The sequence below is a fragment of the Anas platyrhynchos genome, chromosome 3 (assembly GCF_047663525.1).
Source record: "Anas platyrhynchos isolate ZD024472 breed Pekin duck chromosome 3, IASCAAS_PekinDuck_T2T, whole genome shotgun sequence".
NCBI lineage: Eukaryota > Metazoa > Chordata > Aves > Anseriformes > Anatidae > Anas > Anas platyrhynchos.
In genome coordinates, this window is record NC_092589.1 from 117,419,692 (window position 1) to 117,445,331 (window position 25,640).

The following is a 25,640-nucleotide window of genomic DNA, read 5'->3' on the forward strand; positions in this document are numbered from 1 at the left end:
GGCTGCTCTGGGAGGATCAAAAAGGAGAGCCCAAAGACCCCAGAGCAAGGCAAAATAAATAAGCCAGGAAATATCTGCAAAAGCAACCAAGGACCGTGCCAGGATTGCTGTGTGAGGAGAGTCTGAGCGTGGGCAGGCCACGAGGGATTTATTTGCTTTTTGGCGATGATTTTCACTTCCAAAGCACGGAGAAAAACACGGCCAAGGCTGGCTTTGCTGGTTAAAGATTATATTGAAAGGAAGCTGCTGGTCCAAGGGCCTTTGCCCACAGTGTATTGAAGCATAAACACACTTAAGGACATGCCCCATTGTTTGTGCAGTGTTTATTGGAGAAGTTGTTGGTGTATTGCAGTTTATTGCCAAGCTCGTGGCATCCGTCCTGCGGTGTGTGCAGGGCTGAGCATCTGCTCCCTGCTCCTGCTCGCGGGGAATTTGTTGTATCCCCACTTTCTCCCAGAGAGGGCTGAGAAAAATGTATGTATGTGTGTTTTATACGTGGAGATAGGATGGAGGTGGGATGGAGATAGGATGGAGGTGATATGGAGGTGGGATGGAGGTGGGATGGAGGTGGGATGGCAGTGAGAAGAGGATGGGAAGGAGGTGGAATAGAGGTGATATGGAGGTGGGATGGAGGAGGGAAGCAGGTTGGATGGAAGCAGGACGGAGGAGGAAAGCGAAAGGGATGGAGGCAGGAGAAGAGGTCGCAGGCAGGCTGCAGAAGGGAATTGGGAAGGTTGGAGGAGGGAATTAGGCAGGATGGGGGTGAGAAACGGCTTGGATGAAGATGGGTTGGAGGCAGGGTGGAGGAGGGCCGGAGGAGGAGGAGGAGGAGGAGAAAGAGGAGGAGCAGGAGGAGGAGGAGGAAGAGGAGGAGAGCAGCCTGCAGGAAGGGCGCACGGGGGAGCGGAGGCGGGGAGCAGCAGTGGGCGGGCAGGGAAGGGGAAAGGGGCAGGGAAAGGGGCAGGGGCTGGCAAAAGGGGCAGGGGCAGAGAAGGAGCCGCCTGCCCGTGACTCAGCCGCCCGGAGCTGCCCCTTCGCGCAGCGGGGCCGGGGCGAGCAGCGGGAGCGCAACAGGGGACGGTGAGGACCTGGGGGGGGAAGGACACGGGGAAGGGACGGGTTCAGCCTTTGGGGGGCTTTGGGGGGCTCCGTGCTGAGGGTTTTCAGCGGATTCAGGGGCAGGGCTGGCAGCTGCGCTTGTTTTTCCAGCTTGGTTTTGGGGCTGGGGGTTCCGGAGGGATGCTGGCGCAAGGGGGAAGGGCAGGGGAAGGGCAGGGGGGGTAGGGAGGGGGAGGACGCCCCGATTTCCTGATTTCCTAACAGGTGAGCAGAAGGTGAGGGGGTTTTGGCTGAAGGGCGATGGGGAATGTCCTGCGATGTTTGCCTTGCTGGGGATGGGGACGGAAAATGGGGACGGGGCTGGGGATGGGGACGGAGATGGGGATGGGGACAAGGATTGGGATGGGGATGAGGGTGGCCATTTAGGGGGACCCTCGCCCATCCCATGGCTTTGGGATGGAGAGGTGAGCGTGGCTGCTTGCATCAAGCTGCCCTTCCCATTTGGCCAGGTATCCAGCCTGTGCCAGCGGCTCGGCTTTCCTGGGAAGGGCTGGGTGTGGGGATGAGCGGCTGACGCATTATATATATATATATATATATATATATATATATATATATATATATATATATTATTTTTTTTCCCCCCCAAAAAAGGCCGAAAACCAAATCCAATTCTCCTAACGCAGTCATAGGTGGAATGGAGTCACCACGCCACGGGGCTGGTGCCTGCCCCAGGGCCACCAAGCTCACCCAGCTGGGCTGGCCAGCTCCGTGTCCCGACCCTCAGCTTTGTTGTGGCTCCAGAACAAAGGACAAAGCTCATTTGGGGCAAAAGGCTGGAGGAAAGCGCATGACCAGGGCTTTGCTCAGCACCTCCTGCCCCCGAGGGCTGGGGGGTATCACAGCTGTAAGGGGTGGGCCAGCTTTTATCTTCCTCACCCCCTTGGATAAGGGCGGGTGCCACCCTAGATGCCCGGAGGGCTCGGGGCGAGACGAGGTGCTTCAGGGCTCTGACTTATCTCAGGGCCTGAGCTGCCCGAAGTGGGTGCTGGCTCCAGCAGCCTGTTTTGGTGTGGTTTCTGTTCTGACTGAGCCAGGAGGGCGGGGAAATGCCCGCCGAGATGGGACTGACGCGCAGATCTTGGGGGCGAGAAGACCTTTGCGGTGGGGCGCTGCGGTGGAGGTGTTTGCTCAGCATCCTCTGTGTGACCCTGCCTGGCTCCGGGCTGAATATTTGCAGCTCTGCCCGTGGGAAAACAAGCAGGGGAACACCTCTGCCTTCGAGATTTGATCAGGAGAGATGGGGAGAGCAGCTGGGCTGTGTCTTCTGCCCCCCTCTGCAGACACTCGTCTCGCTGCGGCTGCTTTCCTCCCTCGCTCGCTGCACCTCCTCTCCGTGAGGCTGAGGGCTGCGCTCAGCCCAAATTTCTTCTTTTCCAGCCTCCAGATGGCTGAGTTGCAGGAGTTCTGCAGCAGGCAGCTGCTTTCTGGCTTTTTTTCAGGCAGGGGACTTGCTGCAGCCCAGGAGGCGGTGGAGCAGCTCGGGGGGCTCGTTGCACACCCCAAACACCCTCCTGTACCCTGGAGAATCGCCCAGGTGGAGTCTCAAGAAGTCCAACAACCTTTGCCAGGGCAATATTGAAGCTGCGAGGCTGTGGGTCCTGCAGGAGCAAGGACTGGGCTGTGCTCGAGGCCAGGCTGGATTTCCTTCTGCCTTTTGGGCTTTCGGGGGCTCGGACAGACCAGGCAGTTCCTCCACACACACAGGCGAGGAACAGGGACATTTGGTGGTAGGGACCCTCCCCCAAACCAGCTTTGCCTTTCCGTGTTGTTTGTTTCCAGCACTGAGAGCCCGGTGAACAGGGTGAGTCGTGGCTTTTACTGCTGAATTAGCCTGCACCACCCCTGGGGGAGCTGCACAGGAGCAGAACCGGCGCATTTGGGGACGGTGCCAAAGCCGGGAGGGGCAGCAGGTGGACACCCCCTTTGGAGACCTCTGGGGGCAAAACCAGGGCTGGAAAGGGAAAAGATCTGGCTGGAGCAGCGTGCAGGAGGAAGCAGAGATCCGCAGGCACAGCTGCCCTTGCGCAAGTTTGGGTTTTGGTGCCGTTTTTGGGGTGGCGGCGGCTGAAATGGCCGCAGAGCTCTGGGGAGGGGACACGGGTGCGCAGGGGAGATAGCGGCGCTGGGGAGCGGTGACGGAGCTGCGGGGGGGGCTGTCTTCCTCTGCCTTTTCAGGGGGTGAGGGGAAAGAAGGCGAAGGCAGGAGGCAGCAGCTTGTTTTTGGCGGCCGCAGGCTGCCCCCGTGACTCGCTCTCGGCGGAAATTCGCTCTCTGCAGCCAAGATTTACCGCACGCAAGGCGCTTGTTAAAGCTAAGGGAGGGGGGGTGGGGAGGAAGAAATCACGTGAGATCAAGGCTTTCCCCTTCCTTCTCCACCCAAATCCTCCGGCAAAGCTTGGGATAGCGTCATCCAGCCGAGAGCATCGGTCTTTCCCCCCCAAAAATCACACTCTCAGCCCGTTTGCAGGCTCGGCGAGGGGGCTGTTTGCCGAAATGGCTGGCAGGCTGCAGGTTGTTTGGGTTGCACACAAGGAGACAAGGCTGCTCCTGGCCACGAGCCACATTTTGGGGTGTAAGCGAGCTTGCAAGTGGCGGTGTCCCCTTTCAGCTCCGTCCCTGGTTGGCTGCAGCTGGAGGCGTGCAGCCCGTGTGGTCTTGAAACCTGAGGATTAACCAGGCTGTTGTGCTGCCTGACCTGGGGTGGTGTAAACTTGGGGGGGACTGGGCTCATCCTGGGGGCACAGAAGGGTTTGAGCCCCCTCTGATCCTGCTGTAGCAGGCACTTGGGGCACAAAAATGCTCTGGGTGCCACTCATCTGTCTCTGGTCCGGCTGCTGCAGCTTTATCCAGGTGCTGGGGGTTAAATCCATGCCGTGCCCACCAATGTTTGGGTGCTGTGACTCTCCAACCCCACGGGCAGGGTCCCATTTAGACCCGTTTGATGCAGAAAAGGCCTCCCAGAGAGGCCAGACGATGTGATTGGGCTGGGAACACCTCCAAAAGGTGAGATTTGGGGGCAGGAGGCCCCACGCATTGCTGAAACTCAGCTCGGCTTTTGAGCTGAGCACCAAGGGGGAAAAAAAAAATCAATGAGGTGGATGAATGGGGGAGAAAAATGAAAGGGGGAGGCTTGCAGGCGCCAGGGCTTGCTGCTGGCAGAAAGTAGGACACTGCTGCTGGGCTTTCTTCCCTGGAAAGGCTAAACTTGGCTGCGAGTGGGTGGAGGCAGGCTGGAGATGTGTGCGCGTGTGTCCCCATAGCTCGCAGAGCCGCCGACGGGAGCTGTGGGGCCGCTCCGGCGTGTTTGGCCACAAGGGTTTAAGCCTGGGCTTGCAAAGGTGATTACGCACCCGGCTGGCTGAGATGAGTAGGAATTAGAGCCTCAGCCTCTGCTGCTCAGCGCTGCAGTGAGTATCTGAGGGTTTTAGGGCTGCTGGAGGGGGGTTTGGAGAGGGGTTTTGGTGGAGGAGGGCGCCTGAGTGTTTTTGCAGAGGTTGAGCAGCTCGTGGTGTGCCCACGTCAGGTGTGGGGATGTGGAAGCAGCTTGTGCTCTGGCATGGGGTGGGTGTGTTGAGGCCTTGCCGTGTCCCTGTATTTCCCCCTCGTGTCTCCGTTCCCCAAACTGGGACTTTCCTGGCACGCTGCCGCTTCTCAAAGCCTCCTGAGAAGTCCCCGTGGGATGGGAGCTGCTCACGGGTCACCTCTTCGTGGGCTTGAGCTCCCTGCCCTGTGCTGTGAGCACATTTAGGGTCCTCAGGGCCACGAGCTGGCCAAAATGAGGCTATAAAGCCCCAAAATGTGCTCTGCAGTGGCATCTTCAAATAGTGCTGCAGCAAGGAAGGGGCTGGCGAGTTTCCTGGGGCTGCAGCCCTGCAGTGTGATCATTTATTCCTTAGCCTTTGGTTTTATGGAAGCAAACACAGCTCTTAATGCCCTCCAAACTCAATCCCTTGGATCTGCTTCAAGAGGGACTTTTCCTGCTGCTGCTAATCCCACAGCAGACGACCGAGCAGGGGTGCCTTGTCCGATGTTTTTCTGGGTGGCAGGGGGGGGTTATTAGCATGCTCCTCTGTCTTCTCTTCATCTTTGGGGTAAATTTGGGTCTTCAGGGGCTTTGTGTGGGCACGTTGAGGTCAGATCCCACACTGGGGAGGTTTCAACGATTCCCAAATCTGGCTGCAGGTGGAGCGACCCGTGCCGTAGCCAAGATGTGGCTGTCCGTGTCCATCCTGTGTGTCCTGGTGGCCTTGGCCAATGCCCGCAGCATTCCTTACTACCCGCCGCTCTCCAGCGACCTGGTCAACCACATCAACAAGCTCAACACCACCTGGAAGGTGAGTACCGGGACGGTGTTTGGGGAGGACAAAGGGATGATCTCCATGGGGCTCGGTGGCTGTGGTTTGGGTGTCTAGTTGCTGTGGTTGCATCAAACCAGCTTTGGTCCCAGTTGGCTTCTCCCTTGAGCTGGTGCCATTACGGATTCCTGCTGTGGTGGTAACTGGTGATGAGCTTGTAGACCAGGAGGAAGATCTGGAGCACCAGGCTGGTGCCCTTGGTGGCTGTGGAGGGTCCCATGCCACCTCTCCTTGTCTCTCCCCAGGCAGGACACAACTTCCACAACACTGACATGAGCTACGTGAAGAAGCTCTGTGGCACTTTCCTAGGTGGGCCCAAGCTCCCCGAGAGGTGAGTGCTGGGGGAAGAAGATGAGGGCCCCCAAAAGCTCCTGGTGCATCTGCAGTGGGTGGGGGGGTCTTTCCTGGCAGACTGTGAGCGGGGTTCCCCTGGGTGAAGCTCACTTTTTGGTATCTGGTGGACATTTTGCATGGGGTTAGTGTTGTGGGGAACTTCTACCCCGTGTTGTGCCAGCTCCTTGAGCAATCTCGTAAGTTGTAAGCCTCGAAACTCAGAGCACTGGAGGAGCTGCTGGCCTGGTTCGAGGACTTGAGGAGTGTTCATTCTCCTTCAGCAGTCAAATAATGGGAGCAGCCCTCCTCCTGGTCACCTCCTGAGCTGGCTGAAGAGGGCACTGCCCCCAGTCCTGCTTCACTGGGGTTCCTATAACAGGACTTCCCTCTTTCTCCCTTGCAGGGTAGATTTCGCTGCGGATCTGGACTTGCCAGATAACTTCGACTCGCGGAAGCAGTGGCCCAACTGTCCCACCATCAGCGAGATAAGAGACCAGGGCTCCTGTGGCTCTTGCTGGGTAAGAGCACGGGTTTCAGGTCGTGACAATACAGGGTTTGTCGGACAGCAAGCAGGCTGCTGAGTTTGCTCCTGAACTTTAAAACTGGGGGGCACGGGGGATTCTGCGATGTCTTAGCACTTTAAGTGGGTTTTTCCCAGCCAGGCTTGAGCTTGGTGCTCTCAACTCCATCCCAGGAGGAGAAATATGCCTGGTTTCTCTCCCATGGCCTACCCTAACCACCTTGCCTTGTATTTATTTTTTTTTGGGGGGGGTTGCCCACAGGCCTTTGGTGCTGTAGAAGCCATTTCGGACAGGATCTGTGTCCACACAAACGCCAAGGTGAGCGTGGAGGTGTCGGCGGAGGACTTGCTGTCATGCTGCGGCTTCGAGTGCGGCATGGGGTGAGCTGCTGGGGGCATTTTTTGGCTTTAAGGGAGGGGTGGGAGGAGTGGGGACACAGCCCGAAGGTGCTGGTAGTGTTTCAGTCTTGTTTTTTTAGTCTTTCCCCTCAGCACGAAGCCCCACTGGTGGCTTGTGCTGTAGATGGTGGGGTTAGGTGGGAACATGGAGGTGACTGCATGGCCTGAAGGCCCCTCTGGGCCACGTCCTGCCTCCACCAGTAGCTGGCCAAAGGGAGGGTCTTCCAGTAGCCCCGAAGCCTTGTTTTTTGGCAAAAGTATTTTACCTGTGGCTTTTGCAGTCTTTGGGAGCAGGGCTGAGAGTTTGGTGTCTGAGCTGTGTGGCTATGGGGGGGCAGAAGCTGAGCAGGGACCATGCGAGGAGGCCCCACTGCATTGGGATTTAGAGACGTGGCTGCTCTTAGCTCCTTCTTGCCCTGAGGCTTTAAAGGATCAACTTCAGCTTCCTCAGCATGGCTGGAGCTCAGATTTCTTCCTCTTTCCACAGGTGCAATGGTGGTTACCCCTCTGGTGCGTGGAGGTACTGGACAGAGCGGGGCCTCGTGTCTGGGGGCCTCTACGACTCCCACGTGGGTAAGTCCTGGCTCATAGCCTTGTGAAGGCCAAGAGGAACATCCCCACTCGGTTATGGGGCCGTGCCCTTCAGGACATACTAGTCTGTGTCCTCATGGCTGTACCATGGCCTTGAGCACCTCTGCTAGCCCCACTGACTGCTCCTGTCCCCATGGCTCCTCCTGGTCACCCGTGTGGGACAAGAGACCCATATGGCACAGTAGTCACACTTACCACCCCACAAAACTGGGGTCAGGGCATGTATGAATCAGTCTGTGGATGTTTTTGTTGGATTTGGACCAGTTTTAATGCATTTTGGGTGGGGGCAGGAGTCTTCCTGACATGTTTCCCCTTCCAAAAGCAACTGGAAACCTTGGCCACCACCTCCTAGCAGGGCCATAAGGTGGTTCAGGATTCCATCTTTCCCCTCACCTGTGGTGGTGAGCAGGTCCAAAGGGAAACCTGCAGCGATTGCTCATCTGGTGACGACCTCCTCTTGCCCTCACCCCACTGATCTGTGGGGTTTTGGGGTTAAAAGGATCATAATTTGTGCTCAGGGTATCTGGTGCCTTCTCCAGCTTGGTTGCTGGGGTTGGGGGGTGCTCGGGGACAGCCAGCTCATGCCACCTCTGCCCTTCCAGGCTGCCGTCCCTACTCCATTCCACCCTGTGAGCACCACGTCAACGGCTCCCGGCCACCGTGCACCGGGGAGGGAGGAGAAACCCCCAGGTGCAGCCGGCACTGCGAGCCTGGCTACTCACCCTCGTACAAGGAGGACAAGCACTATGGTAAGGAGGTGGCCTCCCGGCAGGAGCTCCGTGGGGTGGGTGGGATGAGACCTCTTCCCAAGCAGTTTTATGGCCAATGTCCTCGGGATGGGTGGTTCCTGGAGCTCGTGAGCCTCTCTGATGAGCTCGTTTGTGTTAATTGAGATGGGGGAGGTGATCTGGCTCCTCTTGGTTGTGGTAATGTGGGTGCAGGAGGTAACCACCTGGGCTGAAGAGCATGGTGCTGAGTCTGGCCTCACATCTGCTTCCTTCCTCCCTCCTGGTGGCAGCTGGGACTCTACGTAGATGGTTGTCTGGCTGCTTCTTGCAGATTTGTCTTGGCATTGAGTAATTTTTCTTTTTGAAGTGAATCTGGAGAAGGGGGGAACTTCCCTTTTCACAGAAGCTGTCTGGTATAGGTCTTTGGGTACAGAGTGGGACCCTTGGGTTAAGCCAAGGGAAGAGGGATGGTTGGAGCCCACATCCCCTGCTGAGCTGTGCCTGTGCCTCCAGAGCAGCTGGGTTTAAATTTGACCTTTAAGTGGAGAAGGGGCACACTCAGCACTCATAGCGCAGCCATTTCAAGGTTTGGTGGGCCCAACAAGGCTGGGCTGATGGTAGGACTTCTCCCACCTCTCTAGGCATCACGTCCTACGGCGTCCCTCACAGCGAGAAGGAAATCATGGCTGAGATCTACAAGAACGGACCGGTGGAAGGAGCCTTTATTGTCTACGAGGACTTCCTGATGTACAAGTCTGGTGAGCATCTGCACCGAGGCTGGTCCCTACCTCACCCATAGGGTCTGTCTTGCGTGGCCCTTGTCCCTGTACCCAAGCATGAAGGGAGATCTTGGGTTCGTGTTTGAGTATTTGGTGTTGTGAGAACACCAGCAGGTAACATCTCCTTTATCCGTTGGTTTGTAGCAAGGGGAATAGGTTTTTAAGAGTGGTTCAAAGGGAAGCCCCAAGAAGCGTCCCAAAATAGCGTCGGAACTAGGATTTTAGGTAAAATCCTGGCAGATGGACCCCAATTCCTTGCACGGGGCTGCGCTGCCTCTGGGCCTCTTGCCGAGTGCCTTCTCAACTCCATCTCTCTATTTTAGCTTCAGGTTTGAGTTCATTTAACCAAAAAGGGAAAACCCCAGAACAAAAATCACCAAAAAACCTTTCTCAGCCAGTCTCTGGGTTTTCGTATCGAATAATTTGGAAGCTGGCAGAGCTCTGAGTTGGGAAGCCGTTGACGTTTTGGGGTGCTGCCTTGCAGGGGTGTACCAGCACGTGTCCGGGGAGCAGGTCGGAGGCCATGCGATCCGGATCCTGGGCTGGGGGGTCGAAAATGGGACCCCCTACTGGCTGGCTGCCAACTCCTGGAACACCGACTGGGGGGATAACGGTGAGGAGCACAACGCTATCGGTGTCTGGTGGGGGCTGCCCCCTGTTCCCTGGTCTCCTTGGGCACTCGGTTCGGTGGGAGGACTGATGTGCCCCTGGTGTCCTTCCAGGCTTCTTCAAAATCCTCCGAGGTGAGGACCACTGCGGCATCGAGTCCGAAATCGTGGCCGGCATCCCCCGGACGGAGCAATACTGGAAGAGGATGTAACCAACCTCATGCATCACTGCTGAGTTGATCAAACCACAAATAATCCCGAGTCCCCGATGCTTTTAACCGATAGCGGGTTGGGCGCAGAGCCCCCTCTCTAAGAGACGATAGTTGAAGTTACTTTATTAAAGCTTTTTATCTTTTTTTTTTTTTGTTTTTTCAATTTTTATTTTTTAGTTGTATGATGGAGCCGGAGGTGGCAGGCCCTGTACTGGTGCCAGCTGCCGTCTGCAAGCCCCCTGCTCCTGGTGGGTCGCAGCTGGGGGCACTCCCCGCTCAAAAGGACTGCTGGGGGGCTTGCTGGCCTCTTTGTGCTGTTTTTTGGCTAGCCCAGACCCCTTCCAGCCCAGTTTGTTACTGGGAAGGGAGGGAAGCAGTAGCTTTGTGTTGGGAGCAGGGATTTGGTGGGGCAGCAGAGACGGAGGCTGCTGGCAAATCCAGGCATGGCTTGTGCACCCAGGGCTGGGGCGGTCTGACTGGTAGCAGGGTAGGCGAGGGAGTGTGTGCCTTGTGGAATTGGCTAAACGTAGTCCTGTTAGCGACAAAATACTGATGAACTTGACGTGGGGCTGCCTACAGCCCCTTCTGCCTGTGACACGTCCTTTCTGCATCGCTTGCTCTGCTCCATTATTTCGGCTGCTTTTTAAACCACTCGTTCCTCAGCTGCTGTTGTTTTTTATTATTTTTTTTTTTCTTTTTTTTTCTGCTGTAATCTGGGGTTATTGATCCTAGGGAAAGGCCTGGCTGGAGCTCCGTGAGCTTTGTTCAAATGTCCTGCAGCATTCAGGAGCACACTGGGAAGGGCTAACTGCTTTTGGCTAGGGCTACGCAGCTCAGGCCATGCCTTGGTCTCTCTGGTGTTGTATTTTGGGACTGCAGGTGATGTTCTCCAGGTCTGCCACAGGGAGCTCATGCAGATGCTTGGAGGTATCTGGCGAACTTGCACGCAACTGAAGCTTTCTTTGAGCCACAGGTGGCAAGGAAGTTAAAAAAAAAAATCTTATTTTTGTTATTGGGGCAAGTGTAATAGCAGTGTAGGAGGAATCATGCGATTTGCCAACACTAATATAGTGAAAGAGCTTTTTATTTTCTTTTAGAGCACAAAGTATATTGCTGAGCTAATGCTACAGGGCTGAAATAAGTGAAGCAGGCTCTCCCTTGTACTGTAAAATAGCCCCTTACCTCTGCATCCTGAACCAGTGAGACAGAGCTTTGGTGTGTGTGAATGAAACAACCGTGCCAATAAACGATTTCTCCAACGTCTCGTCTCCTGCCCCTTGTTGACTTCTCCTTCAGGAGCTAAAACCATCCTGAGCTCTTTTCCTGTTGCTTTGCTGCTGTGAAAGGCAGGCGAGGCCTTTTTGTACAAGTGCAAGCTGTCCCCACCCCATTCTCTGGCCATATTGGTGGCAGGGGGGCTGCAGCCACTGCCTGGGACCTGCACTGGCCCCTGAGCAGTGCCAACTGCTGGTGACACAGAGGATGCTCCACCAGGGACCAGAGGGAAGCCAGGGGTGCAGGGCTGGGGAAACAGGGATGTTTTTAGGCACTGGCAAGCACAGCAACAGCCCAGGGGGTGCTGGACTAGACTGGTCTTGACTTTCTGAGGTTTCTAGAGGGCAGCAGTGCCCCTAGAAGGGCTGTTTGTAGTCCCCCTGCCTGCAACATGCTCTAGGGCTCTAACTTACCTCCTGCCTGGCTCCAGCTCCAACCCAGAAGAGCAGAGAAGGTCCCCAACATAGGCACAGCTTCCCCACTCCCCCTCTTCCCAACAGGGACAGGTATAAAAGTCAATATACTGAGCTTTAGCTGTCTCCCCCCTCGGTTACAATTCAGTTTTCAGGCCCAAATTGGGCCAGAAAATAGGGTATTAGGGTATAATAAAATAGGGTATTACTGTCATGCCCTGCAAGGAAGCATCTGCACTTTATGTAACTTGTGCAATAGTACGGGAACTACCACAATAAGAGAAATAACAGCGGAAGAAATTCTCAAACACTCTTTTTTTTTTTTTTTCCAAAGAAAACTTTAATGTCAACAAGACAGGAAGCTGCACAAAGGGAGCTACCGCAAGTTTTTTTTGAACGACAGCTTAAAACTATCTACATAGGTACCCGTGGAGAAGGGGGTGCTTCCTCCAAGTGACAGTCTGGCCACACAGTTTTGGCCTTGCAAAGGCCACCAAGCGCCCCTGGTAGGGGTAAGCTTTGCTCTGTCCTGCCCCAGGCTGTCCCCCCCCATCACACAGTCAAAGCAGCAGTGAGGGATTAGGGTCACTGAAAGCCAAAATCCAGGAAAACAGGATTTGAAAGTCGTTTCCTCTTCCCACCCCTGGCATTCCCCGTGGGAACGCAGCCCGCTTGAAGTCCAGGCTGATGGGTTTTGAAGCAGCAGCAGTGGAAAGCTCTTCCAGTTTGCACGTCAGGCTCACTCGCAGCACCCCAAGCTGCAGCCAAGTGGGCCAGGAAAACCCGCCTGGGCCACCCCAGGCTCCCCCTGGGCTACAAAAGTGCAGAGCCCAGAGCATGCAGCAAAGGTGGGTAGCTATGCTCACCTTGGGCTCAAGGTTATTAGCCCAGGGCAACTCCTCCCCCCTCCCTTTCACCACCTCCCCAGCTGCTAAAACCCCAAACTTTGCAATGCACAGTGCCACCTATACGAAGGAGCTGCAAGAGCTGGCTTTGGGCTGGGTGCCAGTGGCCAGAGCAGCACGCCTCCGACATTGAACAAGGAAAGGGCTCGTTTCAAGCCTAGCAGCCTCCTCAAATACGACAGAAAGGTGAAGACTGCCCCTGGTTCCAGGTGCTAGGAGGGCAACCAGCCCGGGCTGGTGGCCAGAAGATGGCCAGAGCTTTCTGCAGTGCCTCCTGGCTGAAGCCAGAGCCCTCCACATGGGGAAAAGGGGCTGTGCGAGAAAAGGAGGCCAAACCCAAAAAAAAGGCTCCCGTCCCGCGGCTCCGAGCTGGAAAGGGGTCTCAGATCTCAAGCAAGAAAAGAGGCAACTGGAGTTTCTATTTCAACCATCCTAACAAAAAAAAAAAAAAAAAAAAAAAAGAAAGAACAAAACGGTAGTAATCAGGTAAACCGTCCAAAGAGAAAGGAGGGGAAAAAGCAAAATCCAAATTCAACCCCAAACAATAAGACTCCGATCGGTGCTTGCAACCAGCCACGCAGGCAGCAAGAGAGGTGAGGAGCGGAGCCCGGCGATGCCACGCCGTCCCCCCCGGGGGCTCCAGGCCACCAGCGTCTCGTCCTTGTCACCACCCACGGGCCCGGTGGCACCTGGTGGCACCTGGCTGTCCCCACCAGCAGGGGACAAGGAGCCTCCCGCCTCTGCTGCCCGTCCGCCGACCATCTCTTCTCTCCCACCGCCTGCTCGCCCTTCAGTTCTCGCCCGCCTGGACGTACTCTTCGGCGGCCTTGGAGATGGTGCTGAGGTACTGCCAGCTGAGGGCGGCCAGCAGCATGGCGCACGACAGGTAGATGGGGGAGTAGTGGTGGCGCGAGGCCATGGGGCCGCCGGGCAGGCTCATGGTGCGGATGGAGGCGATGATCTGCTGCGTCTTGTTGGAGGAAGGGTCGGTGCTGGGGATCTTCTGGTAGATCTGGGGAGGGGAAGGAAGAGTAACGAGTTCCATAACTCCAAGAGTAACCTCAGTGGAGGACTGCCCTGGAGCAGCAGGGGCAAAGGAGCCCATCATCCCCCTGAATTCTGCTCTGGTGAGGCTGCATCTTGAGTGCTGTGTTCAGTTCTGGGCCCCTCGCTACAAGGACATCGAGGCCCTGGAGCGTGTCCAGAGCAGGGCTACAAAGCTGGTGAAGGGCCTGGAGCACAAGTCCTGTGAGGGGTGGCTGAGGGCGCTGGGGGTGTTTGGTCTGGAGAAGAGGAGGCTCAGGGCAGACCTTATTGCTCTCTGCAACTGCCTGAAACGAAGGGGTGGGGAGCTGGGGGTCGGCCTCTTCTCACAGGTAACCAGTGATAGGACCAGAGGGAATGGCCTCAAGTTGTGCCAGGGGAGGTTCAGGTTGGAAATGAGGAGACATTTCTGCTCAGAAAGAGCACTCAGGCGTTGGGATGGGTTGCCCAGGGAGGTGGTGGAGTCACCGTCCCTGGGGGTGTTCAAGGAGAGGTTGGACGTGGTGCTTGGGGACATGGTTTAGTGGGTGACAGTGGTGGTGGTGTGGTGGTTGGACCAGGTGATCGTGGAGGGCTTTTCCAACTTTAATGACTCTGTGATTCTATGATTCTAAGGCCCAGCTGCTGCATGGGGCCAGGGCCCACTTCCCTGGAGAAGTGCATTAAGCCAGGCAGCCTCTTGAGGGCACCCCATGATGTGATATGGGCCGCAGGGCCTCAGACACAATCCATCGACTGCAAGTGGTGGTGCTGGGGCAAGCAGGTCTGGCCCAGCAAACCTCACTCACTGCTGGCAACAACCATCGCTGAATATATTTTTTGCCCCTACAAATCCACCCACCAGCTGCCCTTTCATGTAAACTTTTTCCATCCACAGCACCCCAAAGGCAGGAGTCCCACTGCTTAACCACCTGAGACAAGCTGCCCTCATTTACTGCTGCCCATGAAGTGGAAACACAGAGTGCATCACACCCGCTGCAACTATGGACACGGTGTAAACAAGAGCGTTCACCATGGAGCTGTCTGTGGGGAGATGATGAAACCTGTTCAGAAGAACCAGTCCTCTTGACAGCTCAGAGAGAGGAAGCCCTCACGCTCTGAAAGCTGACTCAATTTGCTCCTGACCAGAATGAAGACAAGACCTTGGCCTCTGCCTCTCAACACAGCCACAAACCAAGGGTATATTTAAAGAATTTCAAGCACCCCGTTTAATCCAGGCCAAAACCATGTCAGGCATCGACATGCCCTGGTGATGGACTAATAGAGACCTAACAAAGGGATTAACAGATTCAAGGGTGTGCAAGGGACTGCCAATTTCCCACCAAGAACAAGAACAGCAGCAGCCAGAAATGACTCGAAGCAAGCTGCTCAACCTACCTCTTCCACATACTGGTACATGATGGCTTTGACAGCCTGTATGTTTGTGGCGTCCATCATCAGAGTGACGGCTTGTCCCTTCCGGATCTTCACTACACCCCTGAACACCTGCTTGTTGTTATAGCAGGCGGCCAGAGTGGCGATGGCCATCACCTAAGGAGAAAAACAAAAAGCCATCACTACATTGCAAGGAACTTGCCCAGGGAATAACCTCAACCCGAGTGAAATCAACAGCAAAACACTGGAGTGGAGCCACAATCCCACTTACAGCACGCGCCAGCAAAGAACAAAGAGATAAGAGAATAAAACACGTCAGAGTTTGCTCTAAAGAAAGATATCTTCACTTGGTGCATTTCCTGGCTCTCTGATGAATTATTGCAGCTACAGGATGACTTGACAAAGAGGCAGCATGCATTATGTCAATTAATAATGAGGGTGAATTTGACAACCCAAATGTTGCCTGCTATTCCTCTCCCCAGCCCCAGTTTGGAATTTAAATCCATACATAGTTGTTTGTTTTTTTTTTTAATCCATTAAATTTTTATATCTCTCAAATTTATTTCAATTCAGTGAGTAAGCCCAAAAGTGAATAGAGATTGAGGGTCATGTATCTATCCCCATGTTCTGGCATGAATTAAAACGGGAGGACAAAGACGCCTATGCATTCATGCCGTGGATATATGACAGTATGAGATTTTTTTTAGCCTTTTCTCAACATCACTGGTGTTTTCTGAGAGAAACAGCAGGTTTCTGCCAACAGGGGACTGAGAGGTCAGAAGATATAGAACACACCCACTTCAGGTACCCAATGAGGCGCTGTTCATTTCTCTCATCCTCCCCAGACAGACAAGAGGTGGCGATGGTCCTGATTTTCTCAAAACAACCCTATATGTCTCACGCACGTTCCCACTTTCTCTGGCCAATTCCCACCCTCCCAGGTGATACGGTGCTCCTCAGTTTCTTGGCGTGTCCTCATCGATGGTGAAACGCAAAAAGTCACGTAACTTTCCAAGGCTCGTTTTGGAAAATTAGAAAGCAGGCCTTCTTTCTTCACAGTGCTTTCTTCACTCCCTTCAGGTTATTGTTACGGATTTTGTGTTCTACTCTCCTCGTTTCCACGGTCTCTTCAGGATGTCTCCAATGCTTGAGAGCCCAGCTGCACGTCAAGGACATCCCTGGCTCCCAGGGGCAGGTCCCAGGCTGCAGGCCGACCTCCTGGCCTGGACCCCAGCCTGGCACACATGTCTCCTGTCAGCAGGGAGCAGCCATCTCACCTCAGCATTGGCTCACCACAGCCAGGCGACCTCTGGCAGTGCTGCCATCAGGGGCACCCTGAGACCCATGTGATGCCACCACAGAGTCACTGTCACCCTACAGCCTAACAAAATGTGGCTGCCTGTGAGTACCCCGAGCCATGCGCTTGCTGCCAGTCCGGCTGGTGGGACTCGAGAGCTTGAGATCCCAGTGCTGGAAGGAGAGAGGCAGAGGTGTTGCACGAGGCACACGCGAAGCCATTTTTTTTGCACTTGAGCCATCGAGGTTCTTTGGTAACGTCACCAAATATATCTACATATATGAGCCTCATGTAGCGCAAGGAAGACACAAAGATTTGAGGTCCTGCCAGTGATCCACAGAGGAGATGCTGAGGACCTTAGGCTTCTGATCACCACCTGGCACCAGGGTAGCTTACCATAGGGGACAACCAACTCCACACCGTGGAGGCTGCAGGCACCATGAGCCATCAGGAACAGCCAGAGGAAGAAGCCCCCGGGGATGAGACGTGCCCCATCTGCCTGGGCCGGCTGTCCAGCACCACTCGTGTGGATCCCTGCGAGCACTCCTGCCTGGGGTGCATCCTGCACTGGGCCACTCAAAGAGCCACCTGCCTGCTGCGCCACAGGCCCATTGTGGCCATCATGTGCATGCTGCCGCTCACCCGGCTTGATGCCTCGCCCTGTGGGCCCCAAAGGAGATTGCAGCGGGACGGGCACACGCTGCCACGGTTCCTGCAGTACCTCAACACCGAGGACATCGCCTGGCTATGTCGGGTCCAAGAGGAGAAGCCAGGCTCTGGTGACCACGCGGGCCGCCAGGCCAGGCCCCGCAACTGAGCAGGTGGCTGGGCCTCACCTGGGGACAGGCAGAAGGTGGCAGCCACCCTCAGTTACCCCAGGAATAAATTATGACTTTTCCACCCTGCAAAGCCTCTGCCTCCACTTATCACTGCATAGGTCAGAGGGGAGGGGGGTAGAGGGAGTGGGAACAGGGGCTGAAGCAATTAAAGAGCAAAAGTCTCCTAAAAGCCTGGCAGAGAATGCCTGCCAGCTGAGGAACCAGGCCTCTCAACCTGCATCATCCTTGGAAGGCTCTGACGGCCTCCTGCAAGTGCAGCTTCAGGGTACCTAAGAGCAAGAGATTTCCTCAAGATACCACCACCAATGGCAAATGCAAGGAACTAGAAGAGCAATGGGCTGTCTGAGGAGGAGGAATTGCTCTGGGAAAGGTGCCCTTCTTAGAGACGAGGTAGCATCTGTTTCTATCGGTTGTCTCAGGTGAAACACAGAAATTAGCAGCGTCTTTTGGCAGCTCCAAGGAGGTAGCGTCTTAGATTGGACTAGATGGTCTTTCGAGGTCCCTTCCAATCCCTAGCGTTGTGTGATTCTGTCACAGACATGATCCATAACCCTTCCACCTCCAGCTCCTCATCAGCGGGGCTGCAGATGATGAAGAACCACTCGGAAGCCATAACCTACCTGGGGGATAGCGCAGAAGTTGAAGACACTTTGGTTTTTCAGGCGGGACAGGTACGTCAGGACATCAGGGACATGGTGGAGAGCATTGGTGATGAGCTCGTTCAGACACTGGACAGCCATATCAATGTTCTCTGGTTTGGCAAGGTCCGAGAGCTTTTTTGCATATCTGCTCCAAACCTGAAGAGCAAGATAAGGACTCGAGTTAGAGGGTACATTCATGCTGCGAAGGAGACACGGGTAAGTCTGAGATCTGGGGGAAGAACCCTCATAGCCTTGAAGGACTAGGGCTTACAAGGCTAAAGAAGAAAGAAAATTCCTTGGAGGGCTTCAAGAACAGCAGACAAGCATCTGTCTGATAGGCAGAGTTGATCCTGTCTCTGGGAAGAGACTAGGTAACCTCCCAAAAACCTCAGCCAGTCTTTTTCTCCCTCATTCCCAGATCTGACTTAATAGGAGAGGGGAAAAAGCTGCCCAACAAGCTCTTAGCAGTGGGGGAAAGACATCATCTTGCCACCACATCAGTACCCAACAGCTGTAGATAGATGTAGGACTCATGAGCCATGTGTCATTTGAATAAGTTATTATTAAAGGAACATACAACCAACAGCAGCAACCTTAAAATTGGAGCAGACTGTCAAATCTCTCCCATTAACTTCGATTTAAACGGATATGAAAGATGCTACAATTTTAGCTGTGCGTGGCCCATTGGCTACATCCACAAAAGATTTTGGACAGAAGTTCACACAGATTGTCAAGGGACAACAACAAACAAGCCAGAACAGCGGAAAAGCCCTGACCATGGGGATTTTGAAGAAAATTCTAGGAGGAAGTCCTCCAACGCGAGGCTGCAATGCACTATCAGAGCAGCAAAGAGAGTACCTACATTATTTATTAGCACAGTACGTGCAGTTCCTCACGAAGCACAGCAGAAACACTCGCCCAAAGGCAGTGCTCTCCCTTACCTCTCTGGGCCAGAACTCCCTTCCCTCCAGCTGGTCCTCCAGATAGTCACGGATGATGTTGGTTTTCTGCAGGAAGAGGCCCATGGAGTTTGCCAGCTCCGTGTCCTGCCCGACAATCGGATCTTCTAGCTCTGATGCAGAGAAGAGACGGGAAAGGCCTATCCCCACCAGCCCAGCTACGTAGTGACAGTACTGGGAGGCACCGGGAGGGGAAAGGACAAAAGAAAAACAAGATAAATGGAATGGTTACAAAGAGCTGCCCACTTCTCACAGCACGTTTTACAAAAATGATGCTCAGGAGGCAATTCATGGTATGTTTTCTGCAAGTTCTCCTTGCAACGTCAGCCTTCCCACACCCAAACACTTTGCCAGAGATGTCCTCTGCCATGTCAGTGAGTGTTGGAGCAAGGTAACTTTCCTACTGATGTTGAGTGTGTCCAGGTTGACTTACCTTATCCCACTCCCGCTGAGAATCCACCTTCTTCTCCAAGAACTCGGCCATCCCAACGCCCATCTTGTGGCAGATGTCTGAAATCACGTCCTGGTAGACTTTCGACAGGTTCCTGAACTCCATGGAGATCTGCAGCACGAGCCACCAAGAGGAAACAAAGCCAGCAGGAAAAAAAAATAATAAAAATCAGAATTCAACATTTATTAGCAGACCAGAAAAAAACTTTTTTAGCAGGCTCTTATCCCACCCTGGCTAGAGATCGAGGACGACTCCCCCAACAAGAGTTGTTTCAAGGCCCTCCAAGCACAGGCTCTGTCCATCCTCAATCTCAACGGCACGATCTCTGGCAGCAGATCAGACATGACGATATCTTTGGGAAGACTCTGCAGCCTTGGACCTGCATCCTCTGGGAGGTGCAGGACAAAACTAGCTACGCCTGGTGTGCTAAGTCATTTCTCGAAATTGGTGAGACCATCCCAGCACGCCAAGCACAGGAAGGGAAGGAGAGGATGCTGGTGCTCTGTTCTCCTGAGGCTTTCCAGCTTTGGCTCTTGCAGGACACACGAGTGCCCTTTGCACAACGGGAAAGGCACCAAACAGCAGGGAGGGTGTGAGATCCTCCCCCTGCATCTCCACAACCTTCCCAGTGATTCAACTGCTGCGTAAATTAAGCTCACAGGCTCAGCTTCAGCCTCAGGGACTGGGATCCCCAATGCAGAGAAGAACTGCTGGTGAGCACATCCCTACCAAATATTATTAAAATCATACCTGAATACTAACTCCTATCATCTGAGTGCATAACACAAACAAAACAGAGAACAACAAAGTTCCCTAGACACCTTACCAACAGAAAATCTCTCCTGAAGTATCACGGCAGTGGCATAAAACCCACATCTCTATCCCTATATACTAACAACTTCCTGGTGCAGCTCTCTCCTATCCCATGCGTCCCCAGCAGAGCCTCAAAGTTTCCACTCCACCTTGCTTCTCCAAATGACAACCCCCTTTCCCACTGCTACGGAAAGCCTGATCAGGACAGAAAAAAAATAAGCAGAAGAAAGCTGAGCAAAGCAGAACTTCCTCAAAAAAAAAAAAAAAAAAATGCTTTTTCCTATATTATACTGTTTCTTCAACAGAGCTTTAAAAACAAAGCAAAAAAAAACAAAACAAACCATCAACTATTCTTGATCAACGTGAGCAACAGCAAAGCAGCTCTAATACTGTTTAATTTACTAGGGGAGATGCAGATTCCCTGTGCCTTCGTTTTGGAAAGATCCTTAAACAGCTTATGATCAGCAAGGGTGCTTTTTATCTTAAGCTCTACGCTGAAGACCTTCAGACTCCTGCAGATCCTGCAGGACTGCTGCAAACGCTGTTCCTCCCTCAAGCTGGGCACCAGGAAAGTCTTCCGCATCTCCCTCTGCAAGAAGGGTCCTGGGACAGCAAACCCATGAAACGCATGGGCTCTGCCCCAGGAACCTGATGCTTTCAGAGGTGCCTTACCGTGGGGAAATCCTCCAGCACCTGGCGGTCCTTCTCCTTGCTCTCCATGTACTTCCAGTCCGGCTGGTAGAGATAGGAGTGAAACTCGTGCAGCATCGGGACCTTGACGTCCAGGCTGATGGTCATGTCATCCTCTATGGTGTCCAGGGCACGCAGAACTAGGTAGAAGATGCAGACGGCGTGGCTGTGGGGGGAGAGAAAACCCTCATCTTACTCAGGATTGCTTATTATTTGGGAAAAGCAGGTTAGGTTCATCCCTGGCTTTCTCCCTGGAGCAGAGCGTTCCTTGCAAGGCTTTTTTGGCTATTTACCACTGGGCAGGGCACTGCAAAATCCGAGCGAGCTCCGAGGCTCTCGGCCAGCGCTCGCTAGGACCCGGGGGACGGAGCCCGAGGTCTGTTTACAGGAAAAAAAAGCAAATTCAAAGCAAGGACAAGGGGAAAAGCAGGTGGGACCGTTCCTACTGCTGCACCTGGAGCCCTTTTAGCCACCCTGGGGGGAATAAGGGCACCCCTTAGGGTGCAACGGGAGCATCAGGGAGGGCAGGCAGAGCCAAAAAGGCTCCGGATTTCTCTCAGGCTTGCCGCACCCAAGCCACGCAGGAAGGAATCGCTTCCCCAGAACCCTCCCAAAATGAGAAACGCTGGGTTTAGGCAACCCCCTTCCCAAGAAGATGCCCTAAACACGGGGCAACGGGCCGGGTGGGGTCCTGGCACACGCAGCACAGGATTTATAGGGCCAAAAAGAAACCCAGAGAGATGAGGCCGAGCCTCCCAGCCCAGCAAATCGATCCCTCGGGTACCACTGCCACAAGCACCATCTGCCAGCTCTGCCTCTCTCTCCCTCATCCCCAAACTCCCCAAAGGCAGCTTTGGGAAGTGGATTTCTCCCGATCCGCCCCAGAGCCGGGGCCATAACTCAGCAGCAGTCCCCGCACGTAGGTTGGGAACGGCCGCCGATAGCATTTTTAGGATGCCAGGCAGGCGTTTCCATGCCCTGGGGACAGGGAGCCTTCACCATCCCCGAAAGCTATGACAAGGGGAGGATTAAAGGGCAGAAAAGGCAGGCAGGAAAGATTACCAGCACCCCATACAGACACCACGAACACATTACGAGGTGTTAAAGAGAAGCAAAGGCGCCAATCAATAAAACAGGGAAAAAACAAGTTCAGTTTTTTGGCCCCGCTCAGGCTTTTCCAAGCCGCTGGATTTTTTTTTGGCTTTTCCTGCAAAACCATTTCACAAACGCTGGAGCACGGCCGCAGGGCAGTGTCCCAAACACCAGCTTGGCCCCAAATGCCAGCTGGGGAACCAGCAGATTCCCCAGGATTCAGGCACAACACGTACACCTACTTATGGGATCCCCTGCTTTGAACCATTAACACGGCTCAGGATTGATGGGGAAAGTTCCCCAGAGGGGAAATCAGGAACATAAAGGAATATTTAGGGTGCGTAAAAAGGCGCACAAGACCCCAATCTTTTATCCCCCTTTTCCACAGGGGTCTGCAAAAGCTTTAAAGCAAATCTGGGCGCCCAGCAAACCTCACGGACCTCCGGGATGGAGCTCTGGAGGCTGCTGCTTCCACACCAACCTCTCTGTCGGGCTCCAGACCCTCGGTCAGCCCCGGTTTTCTGCTCGCCTCCTCCTGCTGTGCCTCTCGAGCGTGGCACCCAGCGCCAGCTCCTGCTGCTGCTGCCAGGACGCGCATTCCCAGGGTGTCACAGGCAGCACACGGGCCCTGCCTTTCACCTCCCGCTGCCAGACGAGCTGCAGTGACTGGCGACGGGCCCCCAAAATCAAAAACAAACAAAAAAAAACCCGAGCCCTGCTGCGTGGGGAGGGAGCAGCTGCACCGAGGAGCCCAGGAGCATGGCGTGGGCACCGCCGCGCTGATTTGGGCAGGAGGGTCTGGGGTGCAAGGCTGTTGTATGGTTCCCCTCCAAAAAAATAATCCCGAATGAGCAGACCTGGTGCTTGGGGGCATTGCACAGACCCCCCCAATACCCAAACCGAGCAACCCCAATGCCTGGGGACATTGCACAGACCCCCTCAAATCCCCCAGTACCCAAACCGAGTGGTCCCAGTGCCTGAGGGCACTGCACAGATTTCCCCCAAAGTAACTCCAGTGCCTGGGGGCATTGCACAGACCCCCCCAGTACCCAAATTGAGCAACCCCAATACTTGGGGGCATTGCACAGACCCCCCCAGGACCCAAACTGAGCAACCCCAGTACTTGGGGGCATTGCACAGACCCCCCCAGGACCCAAACTGAGAACCCCAATACTTGGGGGCATTGCACAGACCCCCCAATACCCAAACCGAACAACCCCAATGCTCGGGGGCATTGCACAGACCCCCCCAACACCCAAACTGAGCAACCCCAACACTCGGGGGCATTGCACAGATCCCCCCAGTACCCAAACCGAGCAACCCCAATGCTCGGGGGCACTGCGCAGCCCCCTCCCACCCCCCCCAAACAGCCCTGCAGCCCGATACCATTGCACCCCCACCCTCCCCACCCCCAGCAGTGCCCCCCCCGGGTGCCCCCCTGCTTTCAGCTCACCGCAGCTCTCCGTCCAGGGCCTGGATGACGGCGGCGAAGCTTCGGCTGGTCTGGTTGAGGTAGCGGTAGCAGGTGCGGAGGCCGAGTCCCAGCGAGTCCTGGGGGGACACCGGGGGGCACAGAGGGGGTTGGAGGCGTGGGGGGACCGGAGGAGAAGGGGGGCAAAGGGTGGCAGCCCCGCTGCGCTGCCCCCGCCGCCCCCCACCCCGCAACCGCCCCAGGGCGGCTCTGGGGGGTCCCCGAGGCGGGGACAGAGCCAGGGTGCGCTTGAAGAGGGACACGGCTTTGGTGCTGGCGGCCATCGGGGAGGTGGCAGCGGGGTGGGGGGGGCACCAAGGGGGGGGGCACCGAGCCCGCTCCGCCCCCTTGTCCGCCCCCTTAACCCGCTGAGCGCCCGGCGTGGTGCTGGGCAATGCATGGGAGGCTGCAAGCTGCTGGGAGCACCGCGACGGGGCAATGCGAGGGGAGCAGCGACGTGCTGCAAGGCTGTGGGAGCGGTGCAATGCGAGGGGAGCAGCGAGGTGCTGCGAGGCTCCGGGTCAGAGCAATGCACGGGAAGCAAAAAGGTGCTGGGAAGCTCTGGGGCGATGCACGAGAAGTACCAAGGTGCTGGAGCAATGTACAGGAAGCACCAAGGTGCTGCAGGAAGGTGCTGGAGCAATGCATGGGGAGCATCAAGGTGCTACGAGGTGCTGGAGCAATGCACGGGGAGCACCAAGGTGCTGCAGGAAGGTGCTTGAGCGATGCATGGGGAGCACCAAGGTGCTGCAGGAAGATGCTGGAGCAATGCATGGGGAGCATCAAGGTGCTGCAAGGGGCTCGAGCAATGCACGGAAGCACCAAGGTGCTGGAGTAACGTACAGGAAGCACCAAGGTGCTGCAGGAAGGTGCTGGAGCAATGCACGAGGAGCACCAAGGTGCTACAAGGTGCTGGAGCAATGCACGGGAAGCACCGAGCTGCTGCAAGGCACCAGGGCCGGGATAATTAATCTAAGGGAAGCATCAAGCTGCTACAAGGCGCCGGTGCAATGCACGGGAAACACCGAGACACTGCAAAGCCGGTGCAATGCTCGGGAAGCACCGAGCTGCTGCAAAGCACCGGGGCAACGCGTAGCAACCAGCAAGCTGCCGGGAAGCACCGGGACAACCCGCACGGGATGCACCGGGGCTGCTGCAACGCCCAGGAAGCACCGAGCTGCTGCAAGGTGTTGATGCAATGCACGGAAAGCACCGAGCTGCCGGGAAACGAGCCGATGCAAAGCACCGGGGCCGGTGCAATGCACCGTGAGCACCCAGCCTCTTGCATTGGGGCTTGCTGCGATGCCTGCAGCACCCCGGGGTGCCCGGGACCCCCAAAACCCGGTGCAAAGCGGGGGCGTGCATCGCCTGCAAGCGGTGCACGCCCAGCCGGCTGCCGATGCAAAGCAAGGGGAGCGTGCAACCCCCAACGAGCGATGCTCAGCACCATGCAAAACCCCAGGAGCGATGCAAAATCCCCGAAGCATCCCAAATCCCCCCCAAAACCCGCAGCGGGGCCGCGCACGGAGCCCCCCCGCCCCCCTCCATCAGCACGGGGACGCGCCCAGGAGCATCCCCGGCCCCTCACCGGGTCGATGCGGGGCATGACAGCCCGGTAGCCGCCCATCTTGAAGCGCAGCAGGTTGTAGATGTCCTCGGGGTGCCCCAGCCATGTCCGCAGCAGCTCCATGGGGGCTCCCGCTGCCCGCGCGCGCGCTCCCGACGCCGCCACGCGCGCTCCCGGTGCCGCTCCCCCTCTTCGCTCCCCCCCCCCCTCCCGCCGCTAAAGCGCTGAAGGGGGCGGGCCCCTCGAGGAGCCGCTCCGCCAATCAGAGCGCTCGCCTCATGGCTCGGCAGGTAGATAGGAGCGGCTATTGGTCGGCCGCTCGTCGTACCAGAGGGAAAGCAGCCAATAGGAAGGCGGCGCGGCTGGGGTGACAGCCGGCGGCGGGCGCTGATTGGGCAGCGCGCGCTGCGGGCACTCGCGTGGCTCCGGGAGTGCTGAGGGGGGAGAGGGAGGAGCCAAGATGGCGGCCGCCTCCCTTCAGCGCGACAGGGGTACAGGCGCTGGGGGTCTTTGGGGCAGGAGCTTGCTCCTAACCCCCACCTGAATCCCAGAAGCATAAAAATTGGAGAACACCTCACAGAATATCTCGTCCAGCCATCCCTTGTCGCCAATATCACACATTAAAGCGTGTCCCTAAGCACCACATCCAACCTTCAGCTCCCTCTTCCACCAACATCTCCACTAAACCCTGTCCCAAAGCACCACATCCAACCGTGAACTCCCCCTCTTTACACCACTATCTCCCACTAAACCCTGTCCCTGAGGACCCCATCCAGCCCTTCCCTAAATACACCCAGGGACTGTGACTACACCACCTCCCTGGAAACCCCATTGCAATGCCATGACACAATTTCACCTCAAAATTTTTATTTAGGAGGGACACCCAAACCCCCACACTTCATTTTCAGGCCTCCTATTTCACTAAGAACTTGTCTCCTAACAAACAGCCTCTCAGTGCTGGTCACAAGCTGTAAGTGAGCTTTTGCAGGACACCCTCAGAAGTCATGTTAACCACCCCTTTTGGTACCAAACCCCCCTAAATTCAGTAGTCCCATCACCCACAGCCACTCAAGGGCAATGGCCATGAAACTCCAATTTGGGAAGCAGCCTGCCATTGAGGCCTTGAACTCCAGCATTCCCAGGTGATTCACAACCCACCTTT

At 55.6% G+C, this 25,640-nt stretch overlaps 2 protein-coding genes across 3 annotated transcripts; one reads left to right on the forward strand and one right to left on the reverse strand.

Annotated features, from left to right (window-relative positions):
• Positions 1-918: 918 nt before the first annotated feature.
• Positions 919-10,907, forward strand: CTSB (cathepsin B). Of its 2 annotated transcripts, none has more exons than XM_072036558.1 (10): positions 919-1,080; positions 5,305-5,456; positions 5,723-5,808; positions 6,214-6,328; positions 6,593-6,711; positions 7,217-7,302; positions 7,923-8,069; positions 8,690-8,806; positions 9,312-9,440; positions 9,550-10,907. In XM_072036558.1, exons 2-10 carry the CDS (start codon positions 5,331-5,333, stop codon positions 9,645-9,647), a joined length of 1,023 nt encoding a protein of 340 aa, XP_071892659.1. In that variant the 5' UTR covers positions 919-1,080; positions 5,305-5,330; the 3' UTR covers positions 9,648-10,907. The 2 variants fall into 2 exon arrangements, with proteins under 2 accessions (XP_071892659.1, XP_071892660.1); XM_072036559.1 differs by lacking the exon at positions 919-1,080 and adding an exon at positions 4,392-4,529.
• On the reverse strand, positions 9,788-24,684 carry FDFT1 (farnesyl-diphosphate farnesyltransferase 1). Its single transcript, XM_027455385.3, has 8 exons — positions 24,500-24,684; positions 22,894-22,991; positions 20,331-20,514; positions 18,828-18,956; positions 18,377-18,568; positions 17,415-17,591; positions 14,662-14,814; positions 9,788-13,252 (listed from the first exon to the last, which is right to left on the reverse strand). The coding sequence occupies exons 1-8, from the start codon at positions 24,599-24,601 to the stop codon at positions 13,031-13,033; spliced, it is 1,257 nt and encodes a 418-aa protein (XP_027311186.1). The 5' UTR covers positions 24,602-24,684; the 3' UTR covers positions 9,788-13,030.
• Between the last annotated feature and the right edge of the window lie 956 nt (positions 24,685-25,640).